Source organism: Sus scrofa, chromosome 7, assembly GCF_054392235.1.
Source record: "Sus scrofa isolate SSC_HxYL_T2T_F1_AM1 chromosome 7, Sscrofa_HxYL_maternal_Yorkshire_Landrace_v2.0, whole genome shotgun sequence".
Lineage (NCBI taxonomy): Eukaryota > Metazoa > Chordata > Mammalia > Artiodactyla > Suidae > Sus > Sus scrofa.
In genome coordinates this window covers 72,850,078-72,870,914 of record NC_139389.1, presented here as the reverse complement: position 1 = coordinate 72,870,914, position 20,837 = coordinate 72,850,078, and the positions used below count along the sequence as shown (strand labels likewise).

At 35.4% G+C, this 20,837-nt stretch overlaps 1 protein-coding gene across 14 annotated transcripts in view; it reads right to left on the bottom strand.

Moving 5' to 3' along the window:
- Positions 1-20,837, bottom strand: part of RALGAPA1 (Ral GTPase activating protein catalytic subunit alpha 1) — a 231,376-nt gene that overhangs the window by 80,904 nt on the left and 129,635 nt on the right. For 13 of the 14 annotated variants that reach the window (XM_021099154.2, XM_021099150.2, XM_021099161.2 and 10 more), the window contains 5 exons: positions 20,549-20,657; positions 18,270-18,380; positions 12,117-12,185; positions 4,557-4,691; positions 3,973-4,156 (listed from right to left, as the gene is read on the bottom strand). In XM_021099154.2, the coding sequence (XP_020954813.1) occupies positions 3,973-4,156; positions 4,557-4,691; positions 12,117-12,185; positions 18,270-18,380; positions 20,549-20,657 (608 nt within the window). Of the gene's footprint in view, positions 1-3,590; positions 4,157-4,556; positions 4,692-12,116; positions 12,186-18,269; positions 18,381-20,548; positions 20,658-20,837 lie in introns of all 14 variants that reach the window. The other variant, XR_014808956.1, reaches the window with a different exon arrangement.

The following is a 20,837-nucleotide window of genomic DNA, read 5'->3' as shown; positions in this document are numbered from 1 at the left end:
AGAAGAGATAAAACTGTCACTATATGCAGATGACATGGTAATATACATAGAAAAACCCTAAGGACAACTCCAAAACTACTTGAACTGATTAATAAAATCAGCAAAGTAGCAGCATATAAGATTAACATTCAGAAATCAGTCACATTTCTGTATACCGGCAATGAAATATTAGAAAAGGAATACAAAAATACCTTTTAAAATTGTACCCCAAGAAATCAAATACCTCAGAATACACCTGACCAAGGAGGTAAAGGACTTATATGCTGAGAACTATAAAACATTAATCAAAGAAATTAAAGAAGATGTAAAGAAATGGAAAGATACTCCATGTTCATGGATTGGAAAAATCAATATTGTAAAAATGGCCATACTACCCAAAGCAATCTACAGATTCAATGCAATCCCTATCAAATTACCCATGACATTTTTCACAGAACTAGAACAAACAATCCAAACATTTATATGGAACCACAAAAGACCCAGAATTGCCAAAGCAATCCTGAGAAACAAAAACCAAGCAGGGGGAATAACTCTCCCAGACTTCAAGCAATATTACAAAGCCACAGTCATCAAAACAGTGTGGTACTGGTATCAAAACAGACATACATACCCATGGAACAGAAGAGAGAATGCAGAAATAAACCCTGACACCTATGGTCAATTAATCTTTGACAAGGGAGGCAAGAACATAAAATGGGAAAAAGAAAGTCTATTCAGCAAGCATTGTTGGGAAACCTGGACAGCTGCATGCAAAGCAATGAAATTAGAACATACCCTCACACCATGCACGAAAATAAACTCAAAATGGCTGAAAGACTTACATATAAGACAAGACACCATCAAACTCCTAGAAGAGAACATAAGCAAAACACTCTCTGACATCAACATCATGAATATTTTCTCAGGGCAGTCTCCCAAAGCAATAGAAATTAGAGCAAAAATAAACCAAACTGAAAAGCTTTTGCACAGCAAAGGAAACCAAAAAGAAAACAAAAAGACAACTTACAGAATGGGAAAAAATAGTTTCAAATGATGCAACAGACAAGGACTTAATCTCTAGAGTATATAAGCAATTTATACAACTCAACAGCAAAAAAACCAATCACCCAATGGAAAAATGGGCAAAAGACCTGAATAGACTGTTCTCCAAGGAAGATATATATAGATGGCCAACAAGCACATGAAAAAATGCTCACCATCCTTGATTATTAGAGAAATGCAAATCAAAACTACCATGAGATACCACCTCACACCAGTCAGAATGGCCATCATTAATAAGTCCACAAAGAACAAGTGCTGGAGGGGCTGTGGAGAAAAGGGAACCCTCCTGCACCGTTGGTGGGAGTGTAAGCTAGTACAGCCACTATGGAGAACAGTTTGGAGATACCTTAGAAATCTATACATAGAACTTCCATATGACCCTGCAATCCCACTCTTGGGCATACATCTGGACAAAACTCTACTTAAAAAAGACACATGCACCCGCATGTTCACTGCAGCACTATTCACAATAGCCAAGACATGGAAACAACCTAAATGTCCATTGACAGATGACTGGATTAGGAAGATGTGGTATATATACACAATGGAATACTAATCAGACATAAAAAAGAATGACATAATGCCATTTGCAGCAACATGGATGGAACTAGAGAATCTCGTACTGAGTGAAATGAGCCAGAAAGACAAAGACAAATACCATATGATATCACATAACTGGAATCTAATATACAGCACAAATGAACCTTTCCACAGAAAAGAAAATCATGGACTTGCAGAATAGACTTGTGGCTGCCTGACAGGAGAGGGAGGGAGTGGGAGGGATCAGGGGCTTGGGGTTATTGGATAAAACTTGGAATGGATTTACAAGTAGATCCTGCTGAGTAGCTTTGAGAACTATGTCTTGATACATATACTGCAAAGGAACAAAGGGTGGGGTAAAAAATGTATACATGTAAGAAGAACTTGGTCCCCATGCTGTATAGAAGAAGAAAATTAAAATAATAAAACAAGAAGAAAAAAAATAAAGAAGCATTTTCAAGGAAAAAAAAAAAGAGAGAGAGAGGAGGGTACTACTAGGATGCATCGGGTATCTCCTACAGCAGGCTACTATTAGCACCTAACCTTCCAGCTCACCCCTGGAAGGAACTTCACTCTATTAATGATATCCTCACCACTTTCCTTCTCAGCTTATAATTAAGTTCAGCTCTCTTCATCTTTAAAATTCCCTTAATCTGAATAATCTTTTAGCTTATCTCTTGTTTTATCATTTTCCTTTGCTTTTTTAAATAAACAAACTTTTTTAAAGAGCACTTAACAGATGGCTCTACTTCCTTAATTCCTGCTTGCTCAACTCACTGCCATCTATTTCTATTTACTTCTCTGCTGAATCTAAAACAGATATATTTGTCAGTATTTCTATAGCTGACATCTCTATCATTTAATACCATTAGTCAGTCTTCAAAAAAATCTTTCTCCTCATTTCTGAGAAATTATTCTCTCCTGGTTTCCCCTCCTTTCTAACTTTTTCTTCTTGGAACACACTCACCACTTATATACATATTCCTAACAAAGACCCCCTCTGCTAAGATCTAGATCTGCACTTGAACTGTCCACTAGATCTCTTCATATGAATGTCCACAGACACTCTAAGCTAAAGTATTTCCAATACTGCCCTCCTCACCCCTACCCCCAATCCTCTAAATTTTCTCATGTTCTTGGTCTAGTTCGGGGGAAATCTAATCAATTTAAGTCTTTAGCAACTCCTCCTTGGCTTACTGGCATCATGATTGGTCTCTCTGATCCTGGGTTAATCTCTCTAAAAATATAAAGATCGGTAAACTTTTTCTGTAAGGGGTCAGAGACTAAATTATCTTCAGCTCTACGGGCCATACTATCTCTGTCTCAATCGCTAAACAACTATTACTGAACATAAGCAGCCATAATAATGATACATAAATGAACAGCATAGATGTGTCCCAATAAAACTTTATTTGTAGAAACAGATAGCAGGCATGAGTCGCAGTTTGCTGACTCTAGTAAAATTAATACTTATTTTACTGTGTATAACACCCCCTTAAAACTCTTCAATAATTGCTGGGCTACCTCTGTATCTTGAATATATTTTTATTCTTATACATATTCATATTATGAGGTTATCTGTTTATGTCTTTCCCTTACAACAGATAGTAAACTCTCTGTAAAAATAATGTAGTTGAAGAACTTACTAGAATTTAGCTAGAAGTATAAGAGGAATGTCATCATATATAATCTTAGTAATTGTGTATATGAAGTTCTTTTTCTTTTCCTTTTTTTTTTTTTAAATGAGAGTTGCAACGTTTATTTCAGGTTCTCTCGTTTTTTTTTTTTTTTTGTGTGTGTGTGTGTGTGTGTGTGTGTGTGTGTGTATATATATATATTTTTTGCCACACAGGCAGTATGTGGGAATTCCTGGGCCAGGGATTGAACCTATGTCGCACAGCAGCAACCAGAGCCACAGCAATGAGAATGCAGGAGCCTCAACCCACTAGGCCATCAGAGAACTCCCTCCTTTTTTTTTTTTTTTTTTTTTTTGCTTTTTAGGGCTGTACCCATGGCATATGGAGGGTCCCAGGCTAGGTGTCTAATTGGAGTTGTTGCTGCTGGCCTACACCACAGCCACAGCAACGCCAGATCCGAGTCGCATCTGCCACCTACACCACAGCTCATAGCAATGCCAGATCCTTAAGCCACTGAGTGAAGCCAGGGATTGAACCTGCAACCTCATGGTTCCTAGTCAGATTCATTTCCACTGCACCATGATGGGAACTTCTATTTCTTAGAGTAAAAATGAACTTAGTTACAATACAGAGAGCAAGGCAAACAATTACAAAATAAGATATATTATCCTCCAGTATTTCTACCCAGCAATAATGTTGCCCTGAAGGGGGAGAACCCAAGCAATAATACTGTCCTGAAGAGAATTTATTTTACCTTCTGTTACTGGCTGGAGTTTAGAAGATCGTTCTGAATCAGGAGAGTGCAGAGGTTCAGGCTCTTTTAGACTTTCCAAATGCATAAAAGGATCATAATCTACAGATGCCAAATCAGAGAGGCTTAGTGGAAAATACCTTGGATTGCTAAAACACTGAGCTCCATAAACACACCCATGTAATACCTGAAAATGCAGGGGGGAAAAAAAAAAGTTTTCCTTTTCAGTGAAAATAAGTAAGTAGAGGTAAAAGAAAACAAGTCAACTGCTAATACAAGAGCCTGAGAAAAATTTTAAATATTTTAAAACTTAGCTCTTCGATCAAGGTAAAATTTCATCTTAAAAAGAATGAGCAAAATTTAACTAATGATTCACATATTCAACAAAGATTTGACTTCTTTCAAAATTATGCAATGAAACAAGTGTCTTGTAGGAAGTACTTTTTAATTATCCTTAGATACTGTAAGATAAATCTATGTTCGTAGAAAGTACCTAGCTCTAAAACAATGAAAATACTAAGAAATGCGATTTCTTTAGATTTTAAAAACTCTTGGTTACCAAATAATAATAAAGTGGGGAAGTTTACCTTGTAAATACAATTGAGGACAGATTTTTCTATTTTATCATTTTCTGCTCCTGTAGCATGGACTGGTTGGAGCAGTGTCTTTAGAGGTAAGGCCATAATCCAGTCCAGAAGGCACAGAAGTAAGGATACCACTAACTGAAATAATAACCAAAAAAGATCATTATTATTGTAAATGCATAAAATAAAGAGTTTAATACTTAACAGAAACTCACCAACTTTTTTTGTTTTCCAAAATTTATTTCAGGAACTATCAACCCTGAGTTCCACCATTAATATTTATCTAGACCTAAGATATATTTGAACATTATTATGGGTTCCCCCTTATATTCTATGGCAAGCACAATGAAACCTTAAGCATAATAAAAACAGGAATGTTAAAATTATTTTTAATCAAATATAAAAACAGAGCTTAAAAGACAAGAGACATCAGAGTTCCCTTGTGGCACAGCAGGTTAAGGATCTGGCATTGTCACTGCAGTGTCCCAGGTGGCTGCTGTGGTGAGGATTCATTCCCTGGCCTGGGAACTTCCACATGCTGCAGGTGTCACCAAAAAAAAAAAAAAAAAAAAAAAAAAATCAACAGCTATCAATTAGCTATCCTTATTTAAGGCACAAAGAATGGAACACAAATGAAAGGTTTTAATCTATATGTATCACAATCATTTCCACACTCCTTTTCTAATTTAACAACATCTCACTGAGTAACCTGCCAGAAAGACCATCTTAACCACTTTCTGAAACTGTTACTGATTATATATTAAATGAATCTTTCTACTGGACACTTTTAAACCAATGAATGTTATAACCAAAATACTTTTATCTAAAATGTAAAGTAAATGTAGAGTAGAAAAAAAAAATCAGTATCTGTGTGGTCCATTTTATTAGCTAAAGAATCACAATTAGTGCCATAAGAGAGTCAATCAGGTAGCAATAGAGATCCATTGAAATTTAGAGTCAAAGACCAACTCTCCAACTCAAGAAGTAATGCTGGTCTAAATCTCCCAAAACATCCTCCAAAAGAATAAAGAACAAAAAGAACCAATAAAATATCACAAAACTCACATCCTCAGTATAACCAGAAAACAGAACATCCAAACTTCAAATTATCTATAAGTTGGAAACACACAGCAAATCTGACATGCTTTTAACCATTTTCCCACTCCACGTTTTCATGAATAGCAAGAATAGTTTGGGTGAAACTGTAAAAGAGGGAAAGGAACTAGGTACAAACCAAAAAACCAAGCCAGAAAGAAAAGGTCCACCATAAGCATGAAAATAGTGAAAAATGTGTACTAGTGCAGAGTACTGAGTAAAAAGAAAGTATTTAAAAGTACACATAGGAAAGAGGAATGCTAAGAGGAAACAGACATCTTGTGGAAAATATATAGTGAGAAGAAAAAGCAAAAGAGAAATTTAGGAAACCTGTAAGATTTTTAAAATTAAAAAAAACTGATGGATCTTCAATTTCTCTCCGCTTCAAAAAGCATCTTCCAATAAAGACACTATATTTTGTTCAACTATCCAAAGAGGGAGCTATTGAAGTAGGAATCTTATAAACTACCCCAAGCTACCTCGTCGACAGAAATGCAGTAGTCTTCATCTATACAAAACTACTATAAAAAGAAAATTTAGAGTCAAAGACCAACTCTCCAACTCAAGAAGTAAAATGAGACTCTTAAGCAATTCAGCTGATGAAAATTCCCATCCTCCCAAACCAATGATGAAGTAGAAAAAGACTATATAACACAATCTTCTAATCTAAATTAAATATTTACAAATAGGTATTTAGATATAGGGAACAAGGAAAACCCCACCTTAAATCAGAAAATTTAAAAAGTAAGAAGAAATAGATCAAAAAAGGAAGAACTGATTCAAGTCTGTACCAAAACTACAAAGGATAAAATAATATTAGAAATGAAGCCTGACGTATAAGATGGCTTAGGAAGAAAGAATTGGAAAAAAGAAAAATAAAATTAATAAGGGGCACTGAAAAACATAAAAAACAATAAAAGAGAATAAAAATGAGATAAAGAAAAAAGTACAGAAGTGTTAAAAAATAATTTTCTCTCTAATTTAGTAATAATAAGTGATAGAAGACAGAAAAAAAACTATCCTACTCACATGTAAGTGGAGTCCCTGAAACCTACACATTGACAAAAACTTCAAAAGTAACAACTAAACAATATACAAAGCAAAAGTAACATTGAAGGAAAATAAATGTTAATCAAGGATTCCATAACTAACCAAGCTACTTTTCAAGTATCAGGGTTACAGAAAAAATTTAAATATGCAAGAGCTCAAGGAATTCTGTATTCATGGGCCCATTTTGAAAAATAAAGATGAACTTCATTTAACCAAGAAAGTTGACTGAGGAACTTCAGGAAAAAGACTAATAGTGAGTTTTTGATATAGTTACAGATCTTAAAATTTTTTTAAATGTAGAGATGAATGTAGAGTCATTTATTACATGATATATGCTACATGCTAAGTGTAGACATAAAATAACTAAAAAACTAAGGGGAAGAGAGAGAAATAAAGGTAATATAAGGTCATTTATTAACATACAGGCAAATGTACAGAGGATAAAAAGATACCATTAAATAATCACAAACTATAAAATATGAAAGGTTAATTAAGAAAGCAAGGGAATAAAGGCATTAAAAATGTATACATAAAAAGGTAAACACAAGAAAAAAGTATAAAATTTCCTGAATACCAAGAGAAATGTTTAGAATAGAAGAACAAAGGAAATATGTCATACAGGAGTTCCCATCATGGCTCAGTGGTTGACGAATCCGACTAGGAACCATAAGGTTGCGGGTTCGATCCCTGGCCTTGCTCAGTGGGTTAAGGATCCAGCATTGCCATGAGCTATGGTGTAGGTCACAGACGCGGCTCGGATCCCGCACTGCTGTGGCTCTGGCGTAGGCCGGTGGTTTCAGCTCCGATTAGACCCCTAGCCTGGGAACCTCCATATGCCTGTGGGAAGTGGCCCTAGAAATGGCAAAAAGACAAAAAAAAAAAAAAAGTCATACAAACACAGAAAATACAATATGCATAATTATCATAAAGTAAAATGACAGAGGTCAGATAAAAAAATATGTCTTATAAAAAGTCTTAAAGTCCACATTAACAAAAGTTACTTGAGATCTTCAAAAATGTTTAACACTAGTCACTTATGATGGAGCATGATAACGTGCGAAAATAGAATGTGTACATGTTATGTGTAACTGGATGGCCATGCTGAATAGTAGGGAAAAAAATTGCATTGGGGAAATAACTATTAAAAAAAAATGTTTAACAACATTAAAGGAATCTTGTCACCAAGTCTGAAAACTGCTAGTAAAAAAACTCAAGAAGCAGATCCAAGTAATTATGGAATTTGATCATTCACTAAGAGGCAAAGATGAACTTTTAAATAAAGAAAACTCAGAAATCTGGTTATCCATTTGGAAAAACAACAAAAATTAGATCCCTGTCTCAAAACATAGAAAATAAACTCCAAACGGATGAGGGATAAAAATGTAAAAAAAATGAAGCCATGTAAGTACTAGAAGAAAACATGAAAAGGTGTCTTTTCATGATTTCTACCTAGGACTCAAATCTAAATGAGTCATTTTCTACCTACGACTCAAATCTAAACACAATGAATGATCAATAAATTGACTACATAAAAATTCTCTAACATGTAAACATCTGAGGGAAAAATACCAAAATCAGAGAGAGAATGTAAAAAGATATGAATGGATATTCACCAAAATAAAGTGAATTAATTTAGCTATTAATGAGCTCCCATTGTGGCTTAATAGGTTAAGTACCTGACATAGCCTCTGTGAAGATGTGGGTTCGATCCCTGGCCTCGCTTGGTGGGTTAAGGATCTGGTTGTGTCCCAAGTTGTGGTATAGGTTGCAGATGAGGCTCAGATCTGGTGTTGCTATGGCTGTCAAATAGGCCTAAGCTGCACCTTGGATCTGACAACCTAGCCTGGGAACTTCCATATGCTGCAGGTACAACTGTAAAAATAAATAAATAAATAAATAAAAATGTAGCCATTAATAAATATGAGAAGATATTCAACTACATTTATAAAAAGAGAAAGGTAAGTAAAAATTACACTGAGATGCCAATGTTCCCCTATCAAACTGGCAAAAATTTAAACATACGACATACTCTGTGGTTAGGCTCTGGGGAAACAGATAACTCTCGTAGTATGGGAATGCTGACATTTAACAAAATTATTCATCTGTCTACCTTTTGACCCAGCAATTCCACTTGTAGAAATACACCCTATATTCACACTTGAACAATGTAAAAATATATAGGCACAAAGTTAGTCATTACAGCACTGTTCATAATTGCAAAATTCTGAAAATAATCTATATGTCTATACATAGAAAATGACTTGAATAAACTATGGTACATCACACAATGGAGTGCAACACTATACAGCTGCAAAAAAGAACATGGAAGACCTTCATGAATTGAGGTACTGTGAATTTTAGGATACACTATCAGGTGAAAAATCTAAAGTACCAATAAATATCTAGAATATTATACCTTTTGTGTAACAAACAAGGAGAAAAAATACAGATGTACCTGTTCATTTGTACAAAAATAAACAAACGATGGATAAACCATAGACAAAAATAAATAAATAAAACTAACATGGGGAATCTCTAAAACAGAATACAAACAGCAATGTGCTTATTAACAACTGCTTCTTTGTTTCACATAGTTCTGTGGGAGGTGTTCAGAACCAAGTGATGTGGGGACATGTGCTTTCGATGGCAGGCCTAGAAGGTAGGGTGCTAGATGTATAGTCTACACCCCTCTCTTCTCAGAAAGAAGGTGGGGGTTGGTGGTTCATCCCTGATTGTATGGAGCTATGCTAAGAGTGGGGATTATGGCAAGAGTGTGTCTTGGCCTTTCCTACCTTTTTTTTTTTTTTTTTTTTTTTGTCTTTTTGCCTTTTCTAGGGCCACTTCCCGCAGCATATGGAGGTTCCCAGGCTAGGGGTCGAATCGGAGCTGTAGCCACCGGCCTATGCCAGAGCACAGCAACTTGGGATCCGAGCCGAGTCTGCAACATACACCACAGCTCAGGGCAACGCAGGATCCTTAACCCACTAAGCCAGGCCAGGGACCGAACACGCAACCTCATGGTTCCTAGTCAGATTCATTAACCACTGCGTCATGACGGGAACTCCCATCTCCTACCTATTTTTAATGTGGGTATTTCTCAGTCAGTTGATGTGTAGGAGTAACCTGACTAGTTTCCGGATTTCTCTCAGAGGGAACTGCTTTCTGAGTAGCTCTTTCTTCACAGGTTCAAGGGAGGAGGAAACTTCAGAAGCCTCCTATGTCACTATCTTGATGACTCACTCCCCTCTCTACCTGCTCATTAACTATTATTCTTCAAGGTGTTAAACTTTGCTAATACTTCTTACTGTACAACTTCTCCTTAAGTGATATAGTCTCACAGTTTAATACAACTCGTGTGTTGACAATACCAATAATTTTGTTTCCAACCTCAAATTTACTACTTTAGGTATATAGTTGCTTTGCTAGTGGTCTCTGCCTGGGCATCACTCCTTACCTGCAACACAATGAAAACTGAAATTCATCTTTCTTCAACTACCCTGCTCGTTTTTTTTTTTTTTTTCATTCCTGACACTAGTGGTGGATTCCACTTTGTCAATATTTACTCTTTATTCCTTTAGCCTTTGTTCAGAACATCATCCACCAATTCTTATAGTGATGATTGTAAGTAACAATTACAATCTTTTACATTATTCTTTTTAGTCAACTTTCACATGTTCTTAAGTGATCTTTCACACCTCTTATATTTCACTATGTATTGAAATCTTTCTAAAAAAGCCACTTTCAAAAAAAGGACTTCCACAAAAGTCCAAGGTTCTTAGCATAGCATCCAAGGCTCTTCAAATCCTGACACTGTCCAGTGTCTAATGCCTAATTTCCCAACTCTGAACCATGCACTTCACATCTTATAACACAGAATTGCCTACTGTCATTCCATAACACACCATGCCATTTTATACCTCCATGACTCAATTTTATTTTTTTTTAATTTTTATTTTTTTGTCTTTTAAGGGCCAGACTCAAGGCTTATGGAGGTTCCCAGGCTAGGGGTCGATTCGGAGCTACAGCTGCTGGCCACGGCCACAGCCACAGCCATGTAGAATCTGAGCCACGTATGCGACCTCCACCACAGCTCAAGACAAGGCCATATTCTTAACTCACTTGAGTGAGGCTAGGGATCAAACTGGATTCTCATGGATACTAGCTGAGTTTGTTAACTTGTTGAGCTATGACTGGAACTCCCATTTTTCCATTTTTTATAGTAAGCGCTAGGTATGCTGGATTGCTTCAGCTGCCTCTCTAATCTTTAAAATCCATGAGGGAAGGGGTTATCTTATTTATATCTATTTAACTAGATTCAAGCAGAATATCACACATATATTTAGTGATCAACAAATGTTTAGTGAATTAAGTGGGCAGGGAACAAAAACCTGGTAGTGGAGCTTTTTCATGAGAATAGCTAAGCCTCTTGAAGACAAAGATGATCTGAAAAGAGTGGCTAATTAGTTATCTGGATATGTTCACAAACTGGATTTGGAATTCCTTTTTTTTTTTTTTTTTTTGCCTTTCTGGGGCTGCACTCACGGCAAATGGAGGTTCCCAGGCTAGGGGTCGAATCAGAGCTGTAGTCACCAGCCTATGCCAGAGCCACAGCAACGTGGCATCCGAGCCACATTTGCGACTTACAAGAGAGCTCACGGCAACTCCAGATCCTTAACCCACTGAGCAAGGCCAGGGACCGAACCCGCAACCTCATGGTTCCTAGTCGGATTTGTTAACCACTGTGCCACGACGGGAACTCCCAGGACTTTAAAGTAGTTTTAATAAATACGTTTTAATAAATACGTTAAAAAATCTATCTATGGATAAAACTGAAAAAATGCAGAATTTCAGGAAAGATATGGAAACTGTAAAAAGAAACCAAATAGAAATTTGGGACTGATAAATACAATATTTGAAGTAACTAAAGGAATCTTAGAATACATTTACTAAGGTAAATGCAAACTTGTAGAATTTTTTGATGGCTAAAGGGTATGTCTTCTCCAAAGTGCCCTATCTCTATATACTATATGTATTCTCCTTAATGGAAATTACTTTCCTCAGGTAACAGCTATATAAAGATGCATGGCTGCCTTGAGAGTGGAGGAATTCCTCAAAATTAATATTCAGGCATAAACATGACCATAGCAAATGAAAAAATTAAAAATGGACAGAATGTCCTCTCAGGTTCCTTACAACCCTAAGATTCAAAGACTGTCTATGACCATGACTAATTTGAAATATGAACTAAAATATAATTTAGTTACAAATAATAATGGAAAGACATATTTCACATTATAATCAATTTTAAACACAAGATTAATTAATGTTTACCATGTAAATATATATACTTTCACAATTTTAAAATATAAGTATTTTACTAGATAATGATATAGTAAGTATCAAAAAAAATTAAATTACCCTCTTGTCCATTTCATAAGATGAAGCTTCTGTACTTGGCAAAAGATGGGTAATAGTGGCTATTAGAATCTGTAGGAAATTAAAAAAGAAAAAGCTCAAAATATGTCAAACTACTGGTGTATCCTAAAACTTAAATATTAATGCTAAAGTGATATGAAATCCACTGCTGAAAATTTATCCAAAATACATTAACACTGTTATTTCAAAGTAATATTTAATAGGTCAGCTTTTCAAGTACAATGAACTATCCTTCATTTACAATCCTAATGTATAACATCAAAATTATATAGCCTCTGTTAACTATAAATTGAGTTCTTACAAATTCATTTCATCAATATGTATAAACACACAAATAATATATGTTCTGATAGAAAAATTAGAAGATACAGATAAGCAAAAAGATTTTAAGAACCACTGGCAATTTATCCCTCAAGAAATTTACCTTGCTGAACAAATTATGCACAGAAGGAATGTACCTCAACATAATAAATGCCATATATGACAAGCCCAAAGCTAACATCATACCGAATGATGAAATGTTAATACCCTTTCCTCTAAAGTCAGGAACATGACAATGGTGGTCAAAATTGACATTTCTATCCAACACAGTACAGGAAGTCCTACCACAGCAAATAGGCAAGAAAAAGAAATAAAAGGTATTCAAATCTCAAAGGAAGAAGTAAAATTATTTCTGTTTGCAGATGAAATGATCTTGTATACAGGAAACCCTGAACATTCCACTAAAAAAAAAAAAAAAAAAAACCTGTTAGAAATCATAAACGAACTCAGTAAAGTTGCAGAAAACAAAATCAACATACAAAAATCAGTTGCATTTCTATATACCAATAATAAACTATCATAAAGAGAAATTATGAAATCTATCCCATCTACAATAGCATCAAAAGCAATAAAATACTTAAGTATAAATTTAACAAAGCTGGCAAAAGGCCTATACACTGAAAACTAGAAAACGCTGATGAATGAAACTGAAGAAGATGCAAATAAATAGAAAGATATTCAACGTGATAGATTGGAAGAATTAACATTGTTCAAACTACCCACAGGGATCTATAGATTTAACGCAATCCTTATCAAAATTCCAGTGGCAATTTTCTCAGGAATAGAAAAATCTATCCTGAAATTGTATGGAGCCACAAAAAACCCCAAAGAGCAAAAGTAATCTTGAGAAAGAAGAATAGAGCTAGAGGCATCACACTTCTTGATTTAAAGCTTTATTATAAAGCTATAGTAATCAAAATGTGGTACTGACAGTAAGGTACTGACATAAAAACAGGCACAAAGACCAGTGCATCAGAATAGAGAGCCTTGACATAAACTCACACACATAAAGTCAACGAATCATTTTCTTTCTATGGTGGCACCTGTGACATATGGAAGTTCTCAGGCTAGGGCTTGAATTGGAGCTTCCACTGAAAGCCTACACCATGGCCTCAGCAACATGGGATCCAAGCTGCAACTGTGACCTGACCTTATGCCACAATTTGCAGCAACACCAGATCCTTAACTCACTGAGTGAGGCTAGGGATCGAAACCACATCCTCACAGACACTGTTGAGTTCTTAACTCGCTGAGCCACAAAAGGAACTCCAAGTCAACTAATCTTTGACAAGGGTGTCAAGAACACACAAGGAGAAAGATTAGCTATAAACAGTGGTGAGAAAACTGGATATCCACATGCAAAAGAATGAACCTGGACCGGTATCTTTTATCACTCACAGAAATTAACCTGAAATAGAAAAAAGACCAAAAGACCTGAAACTCCTAGAAGAAAACACAGGAAAAAGGTTCCTTGACATGGATCTTGATTATGATTTTTTGGATATCATAACCCAAAGCACAAGCAATAAAATAAACAATAAACAAGTGGGACTATATAAACTAAAGCTTCTGCAAAGCAAAAAATAAAAAAAAAAATAAAGTGAAAAGACAACTTACAGAATGTGAAAAAATATTTGCAAACCATATTTCTGTTAAGTTAATATCCGAAATAAATAAGGAACTCATACACCCAACAGCAAAAGTAACTAAATTTATAAATGGGCAAAGGATCTGAATAGACACACAAACAACCAACAGGTACATGAAAAGGTGCTTAACATCAGCAATCATCAGGAAAATGCAAATCAAAACCACAATGGATTATTACCTCACATTTGTTAGGATGGCTATTTTTTTTTTTTTTTTGTCTTTTTTTGCTATTTCTTGGGCCGCTCCCGTGGCATATGGAGGTTCCCAGCTAGGGGTCCAAACGGAGCTGTAGCTGCCAGCCTACACCAGAGCCACAGCAACGTGGCATCTGAGCCGCATCTGTGACCTACACCACGCTCATGGCAACGCCGGATCGTTAACCCACTGAGCAAGGCCAGGGATCAAACCCACAACCTCATGGTTCCTAGTCGGATTCGTTAACCACTGCGCCACGACGGGAACTCCAGGATGGCTATTTTTAAAAAGACCAGAGGTAAGAGATGTTGGTGAAGATGTAGAGAAAAGAGAACCCTTTTACACTATTGGTTGGAACGTAAACTTCTACAGCCATTATGGAAAATAGTGTGAAGGTTCCTCAAAAAATTAAGAATAAAACTACCATATGATCTAGCAATCCTACTCCTGGGTATGTATCTGAAGGAAATGAAATCAGTATATCAAAGACCCATGTTCACTGCAGTATTATTTACAATAGCCAAGGCATGGAAACAACACACATCTTTTGACAGATGAATAGATAAAGAAAATGTGGTGTACATATATACACAATGGAATACTATTCAGCCATAAAAAAGAAGAAAATCCTGCCATTTGTGACACCATGGAAGAATCTGGAGGGCATTATGCTAAGTGAAATAAGCCAGACAAACACAAATATTGCATGGTATCATTAATACGTGAAATCTTTAAAAAGCTGATTTTACAGCAACAATAGAATAGTGGTTACCAGGGGCTGCAGCCTAGGGAACTGGGGAGATGTAAGTCAAAGCACACAAACTTTCAGTTCTAGGAATAGAAGTTCTGAGGATTTGCTGTATGGTATAGTGGCTATAGTTAAACATAGAGTATTGAATATCTGAAAGTTGCTAAGAGTAGACCTTAAGCATTCTCACCAAAAAAAAAAAAAGTTAACAATGTGAGATAATAGATACGTTAATTATTGTGATCTTGGTAATCCTTCCATGATTACCAAATCATTATGCTGTACACTTTAAATACAAAATAATTACATTTATCAATTATTCCCCAATAAAGTTGGGACAAAAATAATGAAATTTACTCTTATCTTCCTAGGTATTTCAAATATACTCCTCTTTTTAAAAGAGATTTTATAATGTGGCTTTTTAAATTAACATATATTATACACTAACAGTATATAAGGAAAATTGATAACAAAATATTAAATAAGAGACCTTATTAAAAGAAAGCAAAATATTCATAGAGTGCTGCCATTTACCTTGGAAATCTCTTGATCTCAATTTTTTTTATGTGCATGTTAAAAATATATAGAAGTAAATTTACTGTATATTTTTGTACGCTATTAATGTTTTAATAAATGATTGCTCCATGCAGAAAAATTTCTCTAAATATAATTTATACTGTAAAAGGCTTTACTCACTAGTAGAATCTAGTACATTAGATTAATACTTAATTTTGTTCATAGAGCTAGGCTTCTATTCCTAACTATGCAAGCAGGTAACCATTAGTGAAATGCTCTAATATTATAGAATTTCATTTCTTCACCCAATTAGAGGTAAAGTATAACTATCTATAGCCATTGGCCACTATAATGTGTAGCGAGATAATCTGTAAAAACTCTACACACTTAAAAATTACTTAGTTAGGTATTAATAATACATAAACTGGTAAAGAAAATAAGGGAAAGGATTTACAGACTTTCAAATAAACAATAAAAAAATCTGCTTAAAGAATATCATAACTTTCAACAGAATAATCTTACAGAGTAAAACCTTCAAGTTTTAAAATATTGAATGTTTTAATTAACAGTGTATATATGAAAATTCTATTTACATCCAGTTATCATGTCCTGCAATGATAATAACAGTAGCTGCAGCCAACATTTATTGCAATTTATGTCCCATCACTTTTATGGCAAAAAGTGCTTTACATGCACTTTCTCCTTTAGTCTTCTGAGCAACTCTGTGAGGGAGACATTTTTATCCCTAGATTCTACTAGTGAGTAAAGAAAGTCAGAGTTCAGAGGATGAAATAACTTGTTCATAGTTACAAGATTAGTAAAAGTCAGGGGTTAGTTAAGCCAGGTATATCTAACCTTCAAACCCAACATCTTAACCATAATACTATATTCAACTCGATAGACATTTGCTGAACAGATTCTACATAAAAGCCATCCTTGGTATAAAAAATTAAAAAATGCCATTTTCTTAAGGAAGCTTAGAATTTGTACACAAATATATTGAATGCTATAATAGATACTAGCAACATTGGTTGAGTGGGAAAAGCTTGGACTTGAAATCTTACAGATTTGGCTTTGAATTCTGCTTATAGACCCTGTTAGTTTGTGACTTTATATAGTTACTATACCCTTAGTTCTCTCATCTTAAATAAAGGGAGGGGAGGAGAAAAGGGCTAACTGTCCATCTCAAATTATTATTATTATTATTTCTTTTTTTTTGCTTTTTAAGGGCGGCACCCACGGCACATGGAGGTTCCCAGGCTAGGGGTCAAATTGGAGCTGTAGCTGCCGGCCTACGCCACAGCCACAGCAACGCCAGATCCAAGCTGCATCTGTGACCTACACCACAGCTCATGGGCCGGCCGAATCCTTAACCCACTGAGCGAGGACAGGGATTGAACCTCAACCTCAGGGTTCCTAGCTGGATTTGTTTCTGCTCCGCCAAGATGGGAACTCCCTCAAATGATTTTTTTAAGAATTAAATAAAGAGGTAACAAACCCTACTACTATCAATGAGACGGTGGATTCAATCTCTGGCCCTGCTCAGTGGGTTAGGGATCTGGAGTTGCCATGAGTTGCAGTGTAGGTCGCAGACGTGGCTCTGATCCCACGTTGCTGTGACTGTGGTATAGGCTGGCAGCTACAACTCTGATTTGACCCCTAGCCTGGGAACTTCCATAAGCCATGGGTGCAGCCCTAAAAACATAAAAAATAAAAATAAAAAAAGAATTAAATAAGGTAACATATGAAAAGGCAACTACTTTCATGACTGATATATAGTAGGTACTTAATAAATATCAATTACTATCTTTCCTAAAAATGTTTTAAGAATATGAAGATAAGAAAAATAAATTCTGGTTGTAGAAAACAGGTAAGGATTCTCATTTTTTGAGGAGATGGTATTTAAACCAATCACTGAAGGATGAGGGGGATGGAGAGAAATAGAGAATTTTAGGTAGGAAAAAGAGAGTGAGGGGTATGTTTAGGAGATAACAACTCACTCAGGTGACTGGACTAAAGGGTATTTCAAAGGAATCTGTACAGGATTCTGAAAAGATGGTTGAGTCCTCATCTGGAGGCCTCAAATTTGCAGCTGAAGAGTTTGGTTCCTACTTTATTGGCAAAGGAAAACCACTAAGAAATTTTGTTATTTCTCCAGGTAAATGACCTGAGTCATTGTGAATGTGAATGGTGACTTGGAGAGGAAAGACCTCAGAAGCCAGGAGACCAGTTTAGAAGACTATTACAGCATCTCAAGAAAGAAAAAATTAAGGGCTGAAAAATATCCGGTGTCGTAGGAAGCACAGAACACACAGAATTAAAGTAAAAATAATAAATAAATAAAATAAAATAAATCACATCATAAATGACTGGTCAAAAAGGAAAGGAATGAATCAAAATAATGTCCTGCTTTTAGTAACTGGAGGGATGGTATGTTTTCTTACCTAAGAGAGGGAATGAAGCTGAATATACATTATAAAGACAATGGCAATGATAAACTTGCATGTAGCATTTAAAATCAAGAACATAATCTCCTAACATAAAATATTATCAGACTGGCATGAACTTTGATATCAAAAAAGCACCCTGAGTTGCCACTATTTAGCTATCCAAAATAAGAAAACTATTAAGTAATTTCATATTTCAAAGTATCTGAATCTAAGGCTTTTTAACAAGTCATAAGAAATAAATGAGAAATAACTTACTTGAATAATTTTCAAGGGAGAATCAGGCTGGTAAATCTGAAGTCTGGGTACATAATGAACCAGCATGTGAAGCATGTTACAAGCTACATGGGCTACGGTTTTATTAGTAAACTGCAATAATAACAATAAAAAATAAAACAAAAAAGCACTGTTATTAAAAATATCTTCCTGATATTATTCATCAATATATTAGCTGCTGAAAAATTTTAAATTTTATACATGTTTCTTTTTGTCATTCTATAATGTTTTTATTAAAATATTATTAGGAAGATAAATACATATCTGCAAAATAAAAAAATCATAATACATCCCCAAAATATAATTAACTTTATTTTTTCTTTGTAGTGTTTGACTGGCCTCATTAAAATTTTGTTCTATTTTCTCTTACCTGGATTTCTGAAACAGGCTCTAAACCGCTAAACTTATTTTCAATATTTCCCCTATTCCAATATACTGTACATGATATTTCCAAATTATCTTCTGAAGAACTGTTTTAATGCTAACATCCTCTATACTTAAAAATCTGGAGTTCCCGTTGTGGCGCAGTGGTTAATGAATCCGACTTGGAACCATGAGGGTGCGGGTTCGGTCCCTACCCTTGCTCAGTGGGTTAACGATCCGGAGTTGCCGTGAGCTGTGGTGTAGGTCGCTGACGTGGCTCGGATCCCGCGTTGCTGTGGCTCTGGCGTAGGCCGGTGGCTACAGTTCCGATTCGACCCCTAGCCTGGGAACCTCCATATGCGGTGGGAGCGGCCCCAAAGAAATAGCAAAAAGACAAAAAAAAAAAAAAAAAAAAAAATCTTAGATGGCTTCCCAATGGTATAAAGTCAAACTTTTTATGCTTATATCTCTATGACCAAATCTCACTCACTCTTCTAGCCCTAACCACATTATCTCCTTCTTCCAAAGTCTTCTCTGATACTTAAGTCAGTGATCTCTGCTTCCTTTAAACTCAATCAGCAGTTTATATGCATCACTTATTTGGTTCTCTCAGCCTTTTGTATCTTATTACTTTTAATCTTTTTTCAGTGATCATATTTTTGATATCTTGAATCTATTTTGTAAATTTTTTTCATTTTGGTATCCCTCACTCTGCCTAGCAAAGCACCTCAAACACAGTATATACTCAGAAATATCTGTCAAACATATAATATTTGTACTTTGTATGTTAAGAATTCCATTCAGATATTCTATTACAATTCTTAAGATAAAAATGATATCAAGCATCTTTTTGCATGACAATGTAAAAAATATTCAACAATTCATTCAGACTCTCTATGTAATAATTATTTTTTTGACCAAATCTTATTCTGGTCACAAAGAAGACATTTAACTTGAATGATAAAGGGAAAAAATTGACTAACTCAAGAATGCAGGAAGTAATCAAAATCGAAGAGTAAGTTAAAAAAATACTAATTAAGATAAATAACACCACAATATGTTGTTTAATAACTGGTTTCCTATATGTATCTTAGGAACAAAGCCAAATACATACAGAGTTAAAATACATACATGAGATAAAATACGTCATCACAAAGATTTTTTTTTTTTTTTTTTTTTGTCTTTTTGCCTTTTCTAGGGCCGCTTCCCTCGGCATATGGTGGCTCCCAGGCAAGGGGTTGAATCGGAGCTGTAGCCGCCGGCCTACGCCAGAGCCACAGCAACGTGGGATCCGAGCCGTGTCTGCAACCTATACCACAGCTCACGGCAACGCCAGATCCTTAACCCACTGAGCAAGGGCAGGGACCGAAGCCGCACCCTCATGGTTCCTAGTCAGATTCGTTAACCAATGAGCCACGACGGGAACTCCATCACAAAGATATTCTAAATTCAAGAGTAGAACAACTCTTAAGGAAAGTCAGAATCAAAGAAATAATGTAGTAATAAATTAATGAAAACATCTGTTAAATCTTGTATTATAAAAGGGCATAAGAAATAAATAACATTTGGGGAGTTCCCGTCGTGGCACAGTGGTTGGCAAATCCGACTAGGAACCATGAGGTTGCGGGTTCGATCCCTGGCCTTGCTCAGTGGGTTAAGGATCCGGCGTTGCCGTGAGCTGTGGTGTAGGTGGGGAACCTCCATATGCCATGGGAAGCTGCCCTAGAAAAGGCAAAAAGACAAAAAGACAAAAAAAAAAAAAAAATGCCTAGAACATTGCGAGTGATTAATAAATTGTTTAAAAAAAAAAGAAATAAATAACATTTGGAAAAAAATAATCACGCATTCTATACTATCTCAATATAGTCCACTAAAGAGGTTTTGTTGTTTTATTTTACCTTTAAGGAAACACAAATTACATTCAGAGCTTCTTTAATTTGAGGATGATGAGACTCATGGACCAGTTCTTCACAAATCCAAATACCTAAACTGCAAAGTGCTACACATCTGTTTAAAAAAAAAAAAGAAAAAAAGGCAACTGGTAATGAAATAAATAAAAGTGGATGAGACTTTAAATGAAATAAAACCACCGCCACAACCAAAACATCCACAACCAACCAACCTAGAATGTACATGCACTGGGTAAGTGAATTAATCAATTTGTTACCTAAGAAGATAAATAGGAAG